The sequence below is a fragment of the Arabidopsis thaliana genome, chromosome 3, assembly GCF_000001735.4.
Source record: "Arabidopsis thaliana chromosome 3, partial sequence".
NCBI classification, from domain to species: domain Eukaryota; kingdom Viridiplantae; phylum Streptophyta; class Magnoliopsida; order Brassicales; family Brassicaceae; genus Arabidopsis; species Arabidopsis thaliana.
The window spans coordinates 4,075,667-4,091,034 of record NC_003074.8 but is presented as its reverse complement, the minus strand read 5'-3'; the positions used below and the strand labels follow the sequence as shown (position 1 = coordinate 4,091,034).

General features: G+C 32.4%; 5 protein-coding genes across 5 annotated transcripts; 4 read left to right on the top strand and 1 right to left on the bottom strand.

The window, feature by feature from the left end:
• Positions 1–731: 731 nt before the first annotated feature.
• AT3G12850 (COP9 signalosome complex-related / CSN complex-like protein) lies at positions 732–2,661 on the top strand (the record flags this gene model as incomplete). The annotated part of the gene is made up of 8 exons (NM_112121.1): positions 732–743; positions 894–1,220; positions 1,299–1,586; positions 1,873–1,991; positions 2,062–2,167; positions 2,237–2,320; positions 2,400–2,437; positions 2,532–2,661. 8 exons carry the CDS (start codon positions 732–734, stop codon positions 2,659–2,661), a joined length of 1,104 nt encoding a protein of 367 aa, NP_187891.1.
• A 2,403-nt stretch (positions 2,662–5,064) lies between these two features.
• Positions 5,065–5,604, top strand: AT3G12840 (F-box/FBD-like domain protein; the record flags this gene model as incomplete). Its single annotated transcript, NM_001338011.1, has 1 exon — positions 5,065–5,604. The coding sequence occupies one exon, from the start codon at positions 5,065–5,067 to the stop codon at positions 5,602–5,604; it is 540 nt and encodes a 179-aa protein (NP_001319533.1).
• Positions 5,605–6,944: 1,340 nt separating this feature from the next.
• On the bottom strand, positions 6,945–8,066 carry AT3G12833 (uncharacterized protein). The gene is made up of 2 exons (NM_001338010.1): positions 7,889–8,066; positions 6,945–7,796 (listed from the first exon to the last, which is right to left on the bottom strand). Exons 1-2 carry the CDS (start codon positions 7,904–7,906, stop codon positions 7,614–7,616), a joined length of 201 nt encoding a protein of 66 aa, NP_001326947.1. The 5' UTR covers positions 7,907–8,066; the 3' UTR covers positions 6,945–7,613.
• AT3G12835 (uncharacterized protein) lies at positions 7,666–7,770 on the top strand (the record flags this gene model as incomplete). The annotated part of the gene is made up of 1 exon (NM_001125146.1): positions 7,666–7,770. The coding sequence occupies one exon, from the start codon at positions 7,666–7,668 to the stop codon at positions 7,768–7,770; it is 105 nt and encodes a 34-aa protein (NP_001118618.1).
• A 3,341-nt stretch (positions 8,067–11,407) lies between the features above and the next one.
• Positions 11,408–12,384, top strand: AT3G12830 (SAUR-like auxin-responsive protein family). The gene has a single exon (NM_112119.3). The coding sequence runs from the start codon at positions 11,520–11,522 to the stop codon at positions 11,916–11,918; it is 399 nt and encodes a 132-aa protein (NP_187889.1). The 5' UTR covers positions 11,408–11,519; the 3' UTR covers positions 11,919–12,384.
• Positions 12,385–15,368: the final 2,984 nt, after the last annotated feature.

The window sequence follows — 15,368 nt, the reverse complement described above, 5'->3', positions numbered from 1 at the left end:
CTGAGGTCAGTTTAACTCTTCTTTATTCCCAAATCGTGCAAAGTTGCGGTAAATGTAATGTTTCGATTGAAGCTTTTGACTTTGATGCATGGGTTTATTTGTTATGTAAAATCATATTGCAGTAGAAACTTAGCTTCATCTTTTATGCTAGTAAATGAGATCTATCTCTCAGAACTGTTAATTTGTGTTGTTGGGACACTTCTCTAACTTTCTTTGTGTTTCTTGAATAGGAAGCAATCGTCGTTTAAATTTATTAATCGTCATAGATTCAATTTGGAGAAATTCTATCGCTTAGCAAGATAAACAGGTAACTTCAACTATTTTTCTTTCCAAATCGTGCAAAGTTTCTTTGATTGAATCTTTTGATTTTGGTGAATGATTTTGTTTTTGTGACATAATTCGTTTTTGTAGCAGACTTACTTAATTTTTCATGCAATTAAATGAGATTTCTCTCTCGGAACAGTTAATCTGTGTTACTTTCTTTAATGTTTCTTGCATGTGAAGTAATCTCCGTTTAGAGTTAATCTTGTCAGTTTTAATTTGGAGAATCCATCGACTAGCTAGATTAACAGAGCATTGAGTTTGGTAGAAAAATATTGTTTATGACACACACAAATTTGTTTTCGCAGCAGAAACTTAGCTTAGTTAATTTGTTAATCAGATTTAACTTCATTTATCTTTCTTAAGTGTTTCTTGCAGACTAAGTATTGAAAAAACTATTGGTTAACAAGATGGATATTGAGGTAATTTTAAATAGTTTTTTTTTTTTCAGTTTAGTTCGTGCAATGTTGCGTTTTACTGTAAAATCTATTGGGTTATTGTTGTCAACAAAAAAGAAGAAGAACATATTGTTATCGTTAAGTTGAAAATCTTGTTTAATGACCTTTACTTAGGGTGATGATCAATTGGACTTGGATGTGGAAGCTTATTCACGAAACTACGAAGGACGAAACCTAGTGCTGAGGCTACTTCATATCGCAGAGAATTCTGTTGGCCCGATGTTCACTGACGATTTGGAACTTGAAGCCCTTCGACTTGCCTATGATCTTATCCGGAATGACGGAATTGTCTGTGACATGCGTTTGTTCACAGTTATAGCTGAAAAAATACAAGGCAGATTAGGAGAAGGTTATCTCTTGGATGAAAAATGGCGTCTTACTAAGAACAACAATTTCGTCAAACAAGACAGCATTCTAAGAAACGACTTAGAAAGTGCTACGGTAAGGAAAAGTGACTATAAAACTTTGCTTGCGCAACAAGATTCCATATTGTACATCTAATCTTCTATTCTTTTGCAGGACGAACTCGAAAAAGACCGTCTTGCACTTCGTCAGTATTGGCTCCATTACCACTGTGGCCAAATGGCGATCGTTTTCCGACCATATCCCCGGCAGGTCCAAACTATCGATGCTTACATGGCTACACTATTGGTGGCCCTCGAGACCCGCAACTTTGGGGAGCTTCCCCACCGAAGTGTCGAACAGATAGCTTACTGCAACGTAAAAAGGGCATATGGCTTCAAAATTGACTGCTTTAAGTCTCTTTCTAATCTTTTAGAAAGCAAGTATCAAGTTACTGCGGAAGGGGTAAAAATTCTCCTTAACTTTAACACAGTTTTTTTTATTAATATTAAATTGTGATTCGTTATCTAAATTTTATCTATATAATGTAGTTTGTACAGCTTTGGAAAGAAGTAGACAATTATAATTATAGGGAGGTGATCTCATCAGAAGATATTGTTCTCTTTGGACTAGTCTGTGCAATGGCTACATTTAGTAAATCCACACTTCAAGTACGTAATAAATTTTTGTGACCACTTAATTTTATTATGGGTAGCCCACATTTAACTTAAAACTCATTGTATTTTTGTAGAATGCCGTTGATACAATCGTTAACCCTATCGGGCAAGTCGCTAGTCATTTGGAAAACGTTATCAAACCGTTTGGGCCATGTGACTATCTAATTGATGTCATCAAGAAGTTACTTGCTGGGTAAGTACTTTTTTTGTATATATACTTGGCAGATAAGTGCTTTGGTTTGATTTTTATTTAACGTGAACAGGCACTTCACTGATTGCATGACACTGCTGGAGAAACAAAGACCGAGACTTCTCCTAGATTTCTACCTTAGAGATCACGTTGATAACTTACTATCAATGATGAGGGATGTAATAATCGTGGACTATCTCAAGAGTTTCTCAGCAATTTCGTTGGATAATTTTACACTGGGATTTCAGGGTGGAAGACTGAGAGTTGACTCTGGGGGCATGGTGATCACGGAATCCCAAGTCAAGAGATTGATGCTTGAGGGAAAAATCAAGGTGCTCATCTTTTAGGTGTTATAGAGATAACTAAAACTTTGATGTGTCATATTAATATTCGTGTTTTCTTTCTTTGCAGGGGCGTATTGAAGGCCAAGTTTTCTGCCCGCAAATGCAGTAGCTTTCAAGTTACAACTCCAGTTCCATTCTATAGTTATTAAGAAAATATATAGTATATAGGATCTATCAACCAGTTTGGTTGCTGAATTAGAGTCAAAAGCAGTGAGATCGATGACTCACATGAACCGCCTCCATGTTCTGTCCGATCTCATCTAGAACGTGTGCCTCGAACAGACCGAATCCCGAAGATGATTCGTAAAGAAGATACATCGCCGTTGTAGAGAGAAGCTAAATACCCCTATCTTTTTAAAATTAAATGAAAGGAAGACGATGACTGTGCTCTTAGATTAACTATATGGGCCTGGCCCACTATTTCTCTCGGGCTCAACCAAACTACGCAACATACAAAAGATACTTACATGGGCCAGTTGTCTTCATGTCAACCAAACGATAGCACACAAGAAAAATCCTAAATTGAAAGATCTTTAGTTTTTGTTTGGTTAATATACTTTAGAAATTGGTTGAAACAGATACAAATTATTTTAAGTCAAAATTTTTCAAGTAATATATTTTGAAGTGGTTGAAAATTTGGAAAAAAAAGTTGTTTACTAACTAACCAAAACAAACTAATGTATGAATGGAAAAAAAAACCTAATATATAGTACTGTCTAATATTTACGAAATGGGCTAATCTAGTATAAAATATGTTTCCTTCTTATAAGAGTAAAATTTCCTTTTTTGTTTTTTAAATACATCATTATAAAATATGTCTCCCTATTTTACAATCCTGAGCTGAGAAGAATAAATTAAATTCAATCTGAGAAATCTAGTTTGAAATTTATAAACATACATCACGGATAACTCTTGTAGAAATCTAGTTTGAAATTGAGATTTCCTTACAGAATGTTCGTGTGTACTCTCTCACTTCACCAAATAATTTGTATATACTTATTAAGAGTTTGTATGAATGTTATTATAATCAATGTCATCTATATATGGATTTTGAAATAACATGTATTTATCAATAGATTTGAATCCTTCTATTTTTTTCTTTCAAATCCATTCAATTCCATTTAAAACATAATTTGGATTCTCAAATCCAAAAACAAATGACTAAACGAATAACAAAGGATTTTAACTAGTATTTATAAATCATCGAATCAATAACACATGATTTTAGTTAAAATTTTAAAATCAATAATTGAATAACAAATGATTTTTGTTTGGATTTCCAATTCCTTATAAATCTATAAACCAATAACCCCTCTTAAATCAACTGTCACTTTTACAATAACTGCAACATTCTCCTTGCAACTGCTTCACGCCTTCACCTCCCTTTACACCCACGATCTCAATATCTCCATTTTGCTTCTCTTCTTCAACAATAGAACAACAACATGATTTCATACAAAAAGCTTACAAATCATTTTTTCTGATTCCTTTTTCCTGCAACAATACAATACTCTTCGTGTCTCAAAGTTCAAAAATTGGTGGCCTGAGTTTTAGTTCTTAAGCGATGTAAATCAATAATCATCTTTGTGTCTAAATTTCTGTCACGATTCTCTTATAAGTTTACATGATTATATTGTTTTTGCAAATAAAATCACATCCACATTCTTCTTCTAAGTTTTGATTAGAATTTTCTTATGATTCTTTTTCTTTTCAGGTTGACAAGTTAAGAAAAATTAAATAGCAGTGTTGGTGACAATAAACCTGTAAGTTTTACTTACATATCTTTTGTCATTGAACCAAAACTCTTTGTAAGACTTGACCTGCGATTAAACCCAGTAACCAAAAGACTTGAAATTAGAATTTTTCTAAAAATTTCTAAATATTGTTGGTTTATCTATAAATTTGGCTAAAGTTTTGTCCGTACATAGTACGGGCTTAATACTAGTGTCGTAATAATTCAACAGAAAAGATATTAACATTTTTTTTTCCTTTTCTAACGCTTTACTGTTTGTATATATTTATGTTTTATTAATTTGTAGGTAATGAGTGAAAATGGTCTAGCGGTTAACAGACATGCCTGTTGGGCTTTACGTTGGAGGTTCGAGTTCTTCACAGTAGCCCATTTTATGTTGAATGTTCGCATAAAATATATTTTTAAAATTAAATAAAATTCTGATATTTGCCAAAAAAACAGGGTGTAAAAGGGTATGACTAGACGCAGATACTAAAGTAATTTTTGGTATTTTAAAATTATGATAAAAGTAGTTTCCTAAAAACTAGGGATTGAAAAAGTTTTTTTCTATTCGTTCACAGAAACCAAAATATATGGGATTTTCCAACAAATTTGCGTCAATGTGACGAGATTTTTTATTTATTTTTTCTATTTTTTATTATATTTGCCAAATCCAAAATCTATTTAAAAAGTAAAACTTATCAAACATTAACTTTAATGGTAGTCGTGTTTATTGATATCGTGACTTTTTGTTTTTATTTTGCTAATCACTTATTAGTTATCACTATAAATAACATCCACGTGACAGACTCTTATTGGTAATGTGACTTAATTTATAACATATTGAATTTCTGTTTCCATTTTTATAACATAGATTTATATCATAAATGGAAAAAGGAGATCCTCCCATAGGCTGTATATATACGGTTGATCTTAGCGTGTTCATCTATTCCAAGCAAAGGTCTGTCTTCTCTGACTCTGAGTTCCAACAAATATCTCGATGTATCCAAAAGCAAAAGCAACTAGAGTCTGTTCAGATGCGGCAAGAATTAATGATTTGCCTGACGATTTACTGGCGACAGTTTTATCATTTGTTCCGACAAAAGATGCGGTGGCAACAAGTATTTTGTCGAAACGATGGCGTCCTATTTGGAAACGAGCTGTGAATCTTGAGAGCGATTGTGTAGAGCTATGTGCTATATGCGCTCTCGATTGCTTTTCTTTTATACTAATGCGTAGCTCTAAACTGCGAGTTCTCAGGTTCAAACAAAAAAGATGCTGCTGCAACCTTTTAAGAGAAAAGTGGAAGCAACCGGATTTTGTTCCTCTAAGTTTGTATCGGAGTCTGGAAGCTTTTGAGTGGATTGGGTTTAAAGGAAGAGAAAAAACAGAGAAAAAAGCGGCATTCCACATCTTACGGAATGCATGCAACCTAAAGACGATGGCAATTACAACATCCAACACGTTTCAAGAGAACACTAACATACTGATTGACTTTGATCGCATGTGCACGAATTGTCGCATTTCAATTAAACCTTGATTTGAACTTTGGTTTTTGTTTCTCTTAATGGTAAAGTGACATTCAGAGAGACGATGACTTTGCTGTTACTCATTATATGGGCCTGACCCATTTATCTTTTGCTTATTCATACTACCCAAGAAATAAATTCACTTACATGGGCCTATGTCTTTTCATATTACGCAAAAATATAAATTCACTTACATGGGGCGGATGGGCCTCTTTATGTGGGGAAAGCCATTTTGCGATACTTCACTTCCATAAATTATGGTCAATTAATGTAGTAGCCTAGTAGGCAATCCACTAGATTAGTCTAAAATTAAGGGACAATGCAAATGTGCAATTGACAACATAAAAAAAAAAGTGATACAGATGGAAAAGCAAATGGCAAACTCTGTTAGAAAAAAAATGAAGCAAATGACAATCCAACTTTAATCAAAACACGAGCACACGACCGACCATAACATGTCACTAAAAAGGATAAAACGATAGAATCATATGGCATTATCAATCTACAATAACATATACAATGTAATAGTGGGATATAATAAATTAGCAAAGCTTAGTCATGAAATGGATGTAAAGGAAGATGATGAGTCATGGAACAAAGCTTAGTCGTCATTTCTATACCAAAAGTTTGAAAAGAAAAATCAAAAGGACAAAGGTGGAGCCAAGAGGCTAGAGAGTGAGGTATACCATAAAAGCTAAGACCAATGTGCAACTGTGAGCCCCCTCCACTTTGAAATCGAACCATCTAAAAATGGACCACATTGGAAAAAAACAATTGCATTTATATTTTCTATTCCTGTATAATGCAGAGACATATACTTATGAGTTATGCCTCTCTGTATTTTCATTGAGAGAATTAAGCACATTAATATGTAAAAGTAAAAGTAAAACACAGGAAAGTACAAAGTAGGTCGTGTGGCTGTCCTCGCGTACGGGTGGTCTCTTTAAGTTGGAGTCAAACATTTTGAATTTCTTTGATAGTTTAAGTTGGAATCAAACATTTTTGCCCGTAAAATTATCCTAAGGACAACGTCAACATAGGACACAGAGAGGAGTATCCGATGGATTTTAGTTTATTTTCCAAATGAGTACAAGACGGGTTAATAATACTAATGAATTTTTAACCCAACTATTGAAATTGACGTTAATATAACAAAAATAACTTTTAAATATGTGGCGTCAGATATAAAGATAGAAAAAAGTAATTAACGAGACAGAAGCCAAACGGCATGTAACGGGCAATTCTGAATAGTGGAGAATTGGACCCACATGTGTCTAAATGTTAAATAAAATTTGTCAAGAAAAGTCAAGTTGGTTTGTACGGTACGACACGTAAGAGAACACCCAGAAAGAAAAAAAAGAGGTGGGAGTGGGTAGGTTACCCTGTACGACTGCACCGTACGGACTTTTTTAATTCAATCCATTTATTTTATATTTATTAATTTCCCCAAAACTTCTTTCACGTGACTACACATTACACACATTCCACTTTTTATTATCTTACTTTTTATTTTTAATCCAATGTTCCATGAATTATGACTATACGATTAGCAAATTCTAAAACTAGCCGCAGTTACTTTTAGTATTGTTTTTAATTTTTTAAGCAAATAATAAGGGGCTATTACTGTTTTAGGCACAATTTGGGCTACAAATTGGAGATAAGGTACAATCGAAATGGGCTTATGATATTGGACACTTCCTACAAGCTTGAAAGACGATTTTGCCCTCGAGAGAAGAAGCTGTGTTTCAGCGTAACAGAGAACATCAAAAGCAAATAAACATTAACGAGAAGATGATTTTAGGTGAGGATGAAAATGTAAAATCTAAACCCTAAGATCTGAAAACAGGGAACCCAAGGGAAAAGTGAGATCGAGGTCACTCATATATTGAGGTAAGCATTAACAAAAATATATACCATAAGGATTGTAATTAGGGAACCCAAACAATTAGGGAACAGAGAGCAAATCTGAAAGGAGAAGAGAGGACCGGAGGTAAGATGGGGAAGTGAGAAAATGTGGAATTCAACAATCAGAGGGAGAGATAACAGGGTAAGGAGATTTTAAAAGATGAAACATGAAAGGGAGATGGTTGGCTCCGTCAATGGCAGCGGCGGAGCAGAAGGCGTTCCACGGAGGTGGTGGTTGCGACGGCGAGAAAATCTTCTGCGGTAGCAAATAATGGCCAAGTTGTTGAAGCATCTTCAACTATTGAGGAGAAAAATAAATAAAAGAGAAATCAAATAATTGAGTGTAAGCTGAAAGGGGTGAGATTGTAAAATACGATCACGTATAATTACCTGTTTTTGGTAGTACATTGAAATGTTCCTAAAATCACAAAAGGATACACTTTAAAGTGTTAATCCCATAATTGATCCCAAATAATAAATATATTTAATACTTTTTTAATTAATAACATTTAATTATATAATTTTTTATTAATTGAATCAGTTATAGTAAATGATATTTTTATATAAAAGCGATAAATTAAATGAGATTTTTGTAATTTTTTAATATATGTGTAAAACTTTAAATTACAACTTATATAAAACTAAAACAGAGAGAGCACTAAGTAGTTGCATTTGAAAAGAGCAAATGTTAATGTATATGGAAGCGGTGACATACTTTATCTTCATATTTATTAAATGATGCAATAGCGCGTAACGCGTTACAGCTAAACCCAATCAGAGTGAAGTTTCAAGCTATTGACGTGTTTCTCAATGATTGAAGTGTAATGGCTCTTAATAACCTTTGCCGTTGGAGGAATATTCTCTTCTCTATCTGTGTTTTTTTGCATAATAGTTTAATATTTGCATATGTTTTTTTATATATATTGCTGTTTATGTTTCATTATTTGATATTCCTTGAATTCTATTACTTCATTATTATAATCAAATATCAATGACTAACGACCATTAGAATTGTAACCGATTCTTTGCATGATTTTTATATGTATTGCAACACGCAGAAATTAGGTGTTTTAGATATTGATTCTAGCAAGCCTTCAAATAAATAAAGGTGTGGATTTTATACTATGGATAAGGGTAATATATAGTTACTAAATACTTCATAAGTCGTTTCCGATTGGAATGTGTATATGTTTATGATCATTTGAGTGACACGGTTCCTTTTATCCAAATTTGTATAATGAGTGAGGATATTGAAAATTGCCGACTACGTGAGGGTTGAACACTTCCAATTCCACAAGAAATCAATAAAATCATAAATGTGTTTTGAATCATATAAGAGAGGAGTTCCACGGAAATTTGAGAAAATGAGTCGTAAGGGAATTAACCACTTGAGAGTTCGTTACAATTTTGTAAACACTCCATCCCCACCTTAACTAGTTGCTTCTTTAAGTTGCTTGTATTGTTTCCTTTTAAATCAATTATGTAACAAATCACACTAGTTTATGGATTAGCTAGTATCTAATAAATATCATCGAGTTGATATTCTAGTTATGGTAAAACTTGAGACCAAGTAGGAATTCAAAATTACTAAATTGGATGAAACCTACAAAAGATGCATGGCAGTATATAATAACATAGATGGCTATTAGTACGAGACCACTTTATTTTGATTAATCCATATATGAATATAGTTATATATATATGTATGTATACATAATTAATAAAGTTAAGAGGCTAAAGGGGACTAAAGTTGTAACCCCCAAGATAAGTTAGGGGGCAGACACTTTCGAAAACCAGAGAAAATTAGGTCACATCATCATATCTTTGTCTTTAAAGTTTAACCTTTACAGAATGAAGAATGATCCTTCAACAGTTCTGCTTTACTTTTTCTTTCTCTATCTAACCCACACATGCTGATGGTCCTTCATGATATCTACGCGCTGTATATTACAATTTCACGCGCCATTTTTTTCAAAGAAATTATAAAATGGGAAAAGATGTATATAATCAAGTCACAAAACTGAATGTGTATTAATAGATTTGGGCAATATCAATTTATAAAGTCACCTGATCATAAACCTATGATTAATTTGTCATGATTCATGGCTTGAGTGCATTTTGCATAGTCGGATGCTTCTTCTAGAGGTCACAACTTACAAGTAATCTTTTTGTTTTGTGGCAAAGACAAGTAATCTATTATCAACATTAATAGGTATAGCGAATCGTCACTTATGAAGTTTGATTCAATCGAGCATGCAGCTATATATTTTGTAGTATATGAATTAATTATATCACTTATATCCTTGAATGGCTTGTGTTTATATTGTCATGATGGTGATAGATTTTTATGTTTACACAATGAAAACGAAAATTTGTTAAAATTTAATAAGTTTTTTTTGGCTATTTTTTTAATTAGTTATGATCTAAAATAATAGACAGTACAGTGATTAATCTTTGAAAAATATATTACATAATGGAAACTTACAAGTAACTTACATCTTATTTTAGTTTTCAATGATGGTTACGTGAGGATATGAATATGACCAGAAGAAAGCTAAATGAATATTGAAGTCTTTTAAGTCGTTGAGGGTGAGTATGGACTATTTGAATAATCTATACGTACTGGTTCAAAAAGAATTCATAATATTTACACAAATGGTTCATATCTAATCACTTGGTCCAAATTCTAGAAGCCTTTTATGTCATTTTCTTGGGGTCAACAGAAGTTGAAGCTCCACATTTTGTTTTGTAATATTTCCATCCAGAATATTTAGTTTGTATAATTGTATTTGATTTATGAAATTTAAAATCCAGCCTATATAGTAGACTTTGTAACCAGATTCTGAAGGCATCATTTATTCCTATGGGGATTTAAGACTTAGGCCATATGATAGATCACATATTCAATAAAAACCATGAACATTGTTACGAGTATGAAACCATATATTTAAATGGCTATATACGCTATCTTACAATATAAATTTGTATGCAATTAACTATTTCCATATACAAAATTAACTAACTTTTCCACACTTCATCCATATTTAATTTCTAGCTTATTATTTAATATATTGAAAATATAATTATTAACGAGGGGATCTTTTGATAAAAAAAAACGAGGGGATCTATCTTTCTCTACACCTTATATTTTGAGTAGGATTAAAGAAAGAAATGTAAAAATTGGATATGTAAAAATTTTCCAAAGTGGAATTGGATATCCAGTCTTAGTTGAAGTAGGATAATAGATGATTAGATGAAATGATATTAACTACATGTACATGATATAGGATTACAAAGTATATGGATTAATCTAAACAAAGATATATAACCCTTTTTTTTAATTTGCTTGAATGAAAATTGTATTTTGAACATTATATTGGCCTCTTGTAAATTATAATCAGTTTACCATGAATAATGTTATTATTTTCCTGATAACTACTTGTAATTAATTTTACAACATCATTAAGATATATTTTGGGTTGCTCATGAACCTCGTGTATCTATTACTAACAAGAAAAAAACTATATCTAATCTTTCAATAAATTGGTAGAATAACCAAGGTAAATTAATTGCTATTTTAATTCCAATTATGATCAGAAAATACAATAATATCATTATACTCAAAAAAGATTATGATAATGCGGGGATATATATTGTTAATGGAAATCCAAACAGTTATCTAAGAGAATAAAAAAATCTTAAAAAAATAATCAAAGATTTACATCAAATGAATATGATATTTTATCATATTATATATTTTTAGGATTTTATATATTTTTCAAAGTCAGTGGAAAATTACGAGTAAGTGTGTGTACCTGGCAAGTACTCCTTCCCCGTACCTACTTTATCAAATACACATTCCCCAAAATACCCTCGACTCAATATAAAATCCAAAACCTTCCCTCACTCTCTCCTTCACAAAATTCTCATTGATTCTCTCTCGAATTCTCAAACATCCGTTTTCAGTACCAATCACCAAAAGTTTCTCTCTTCTCTCTCTCAAAGTCACAACACGAAGACGATGAAGCAACTAATCCGTCGTCTCTCTCGCGTCGCTGATTCCGCTCAATACAGTCTCCTCCGTTCCGATTCACAGCGACCTAGCCGCCGTTCCGAATCCTTCCTCCGTTCTTCGGTGACTCGCCGCTCAAAGAAGCAAACCTCCTCTGTTCCCGAAGGACACGTACCGGTCTACGTAGGTGACGAGATGGAGAGGTTCGTCGTTAGCGCGGAGCTACTTAACCATCCGGTTTTCATCGGTTTACTAAACCGATCTGCTCAAGAGTATGGTTACGAGCAAAAAGGAGTTCTACAAATCCCTTGCCATGTCCTTGTCTTCGAACGAATCATGGAATCGCTTCGTCTTGGACTTCCGGTACCGATTGATGTTCAGGATCTAATCGGTGACGGGACTATTTGAAGAAGAAGCTTTTATTGGAAGGAATCTTGGTAGTTAGAGAAGTTTTTTTTTCTTCTAGATCTGGTTGTTTTTGTTCAGATACTACTGAGTCATCATACTTCGTCGTCGTGTCGATGTAAATAGGTATATAATTTTTCCAGGATCCAAAAGTGGAAGAGGAGACGCATTTAGGGATTTTCTTTCTCTTTGTTGTTTGCAAATTTTCTAATTTTTTCGCCGGTTTTAAAAATCGGTTTGAAATTCTTGTGAAGTTTTTTTATATGGAAAATTTGCATCAGTTTGGATCTCTTTAATTTCTGGGTTTATTTGACATGATTACAGTTTTTTTTGTTCAAGTTAAACAAAAAGAGGATTTTGATGTTTCACCGAGATTATCGGCAGGGTAAATCCGTCAATGCGATACATCAAGGGGATATGATAAACTGTAATCTGTGGCCGTTACTATAATATTTTTAACCCGATACTCAAGTAGTTATCTGTTACCTTTAGCTTCTCTAGAAGAGAGTATATCTTTTGGTAAGTAATGCCAAAGATTCATAATAAAATATAGAAAAAAATAATTGAAATTCATAAAAAAAAAACTAGTGAAACCATGTGGGTTTGCATCTGTAGTTACATTCTTTCAGATCCAAAACACAAGCTTGATTCCAAGCCCAATACAGTATTATATAGACCACAAATATTGAAACTAACATTTGTTTCTGGCGTTCCAGTGTCTATCTAACCATAATTGAATGAGCTATGAATTCGGTTAACATGGTGAATCTTCAGCTAGTAGACAAATGAGTTGGTTTTAAAAGGGCAAATACTAACACTTTTATCATTATATATGGGATCTCACTTTATTTGCACCGTTGGCACTTATCTAATTCACACATTACACATAATGGTTTAGACATATTTTTAGGTAACCTTCGTTTTATGTTTAATCAGCTTTACTTATATAGAAACACCACCACATGTTTATATATGCGACCCGAGTGAGCAACATGTGGAGGTTTAACTGTCCCACATCTATGGATTCTCAATGATAATATGTTTCCATATGTATAGTCTTCATAGTTTAATCACAAATTAATCATTAGTTGTGTGACCAATCTGAGGAAAGTTAATAATAGAGTTGGGAATTTTCGTCCATTTATATGATTTCCCATGTTGCATCACCTGCAGCACCACATGCCTACTTATATATTTGTAGCAATTCACAGTTAATCATTAGTTTTCCTGTTTCTTTTGTTTTGTTGTCAATTAATAAGACGACTGATCCGAATGCAACCATAAATTTTCAAAGTCGGTGTATACACATTTAGATATTAGATCTATAGTACGTATACTTATATATAATTAATGTAGTCAAAGTCATCGAGAGCCATGTAGATGGATGGATCTAAATACATATCTTAAGTTTCCTTAGAAAAAAAAATGAGTGAAAGAACTTTGATTATATATAGTTGGTTTGATGGAAACAAGTATTTTATTTTGTTTACTTTAGTTAATGTACATTAATTATGACGACTGTCCAAGTGTGAAATCGAGTTTTTCTTCATGACTAGAAAAAAAAATAGTCCTCCTTTCATTTATTCTTTTCATTATCATGTACACCTCTCAACAGGAAACATACATGTGTATGGTCAAGAACTATCATAAAAAAAGAGTCATTTGTTGTAAAGATTCTCTTGAAATGAGGTCCAAATGACAACTTTATAATATGTACTTTTATTTTATTAAGGAACATTCGTATATTGGAATTGCATGGAAATATAGTAGTAAGTATATATGAGTACTTAGGCAGCTCATTTCAAGTATGAATTCGATTGTTGCTTCGGAGGACACGGAATACCTCATGATTGATTCATTCTTTAAGCTCTATTCAATTTCTTTGGGATCACATTGTGATTATACTTATCATTGTTGTTCAATATATATGGTATTATACTATTTTGCTCCGTGGCACATAATAGAAGAAATGAAATAATATTTTAAACATCGTTAATGTTTTTTGGTAGAAAAATGCAGGAATCCCGACTATTCCACATATGAGTGAGCGACTCTTCTATCACATAAATCCACACGAATAACATTTGAAGTGTATGCCTAAAACGTTTTCAGATGAAAAGATCATGTATTTGTTTTCCACCAAGTATTTGCGTTAAAACGACAAATCTCATTTTGTTTAAACATAAATTTTTAAAGAATGAGATTAACATTGGGACTAAATACTAATAGGTGTTAAAGAAAAAAAATTGGGACTAAATATGGATGGGCTTCCGTTATTAACCTGTGTTTAGAACCTCCCTAACAAGATTAATTTAAGACCCATTTTAGTTTCAAAGGCCATAAAGCTCCGAATGCGGCCCAAAACTACTCTTTGAAAACTCGATTCTTTAATTTCCAGTTTCCAAAACGAACGTAAAGAATTCAACTGTGGCCTGTGGGGCAGGCACGTGGAGGTTTAACGACGTCGTGTGCTATGTGCAAAAAAGACACAACACAAAGCTCACATCACTTGATGTTTTATAAGTAAATTAAATTTACAAGTTGAAGTTGGAAGGTAATGTATTATGCATTATTCTACGCTTATGTTATAAGTCCTCCCTCGCTTCACATTTTGTATATTTTTATTTTGTTCCACAATTTGTTATAATTAACTTTTTTTTTTTTTTTTTTTTACCTTATAATTTCCTTTGTTTTACATTCGAGTGTTGATGATATTTTGCCGTTGAATCTAAGTTAATTTACAGAATTACAGGTTAATATTGTGCTGTCATTCCATGAGTGGACTAATTAAGTTCAAGACGACACCATATATTATAAACATATATATAACATCTCCATGACTCCATACTTATTTACTCGTTCTACTTTTAGAAGAAAATCTTACAAATTTTAACGCGTTCTTTAAAATGCGTACTTAGTAAAAAATATTTTTTTCGTCTTTGTATAAATAACATATAGTCAAGTTGCAGGTCTTATTATAGTCAATGGTTATAAGTAATAGTCAACATTCTACATTTACTTTTATGAAAATAATAATGTTTTCCCTTATTTTTTCTCTCAAAGATGAAACAAATTCGGTTTATAGCCAAGACTTTTAGTCTGAAAATTTAACTTGAAAATCCAACTTTTCACGTAAACAATTTAAATCAGAGAAGAAAATATTGAAATTAGTTAATATTTCAACCTTTTAGAAAATAGTTGAATATGAAAAGAAAATTGATTTAGATTAAGAAAAACGAGTGCTGGAAACAGGAAATATATTTTACAAAAAAATAAGAATTAAGGCTGTCAAATGAAAAAAAAGTCACGATTATTTGAGGAAAATGTATATATGCGAATTAGATACTCAATTCTATAAATTAATAAATTAAAGTAGGTTTACTTGTACATGAATTAGTGGCATGACCCTCGTGGTCTCATAATTAACCCTTATATATATAACACGATGATGAT

Excerpts from the sequence above, each read along its gene's own strand:
- AT3G12830 (NM_112119.3), top strand. The coding sequence starts at position 11,520 with ATGAAGCAACTAATCCGTCGTCTCTCTCGCGTCGCTGATTCCGCTCAA.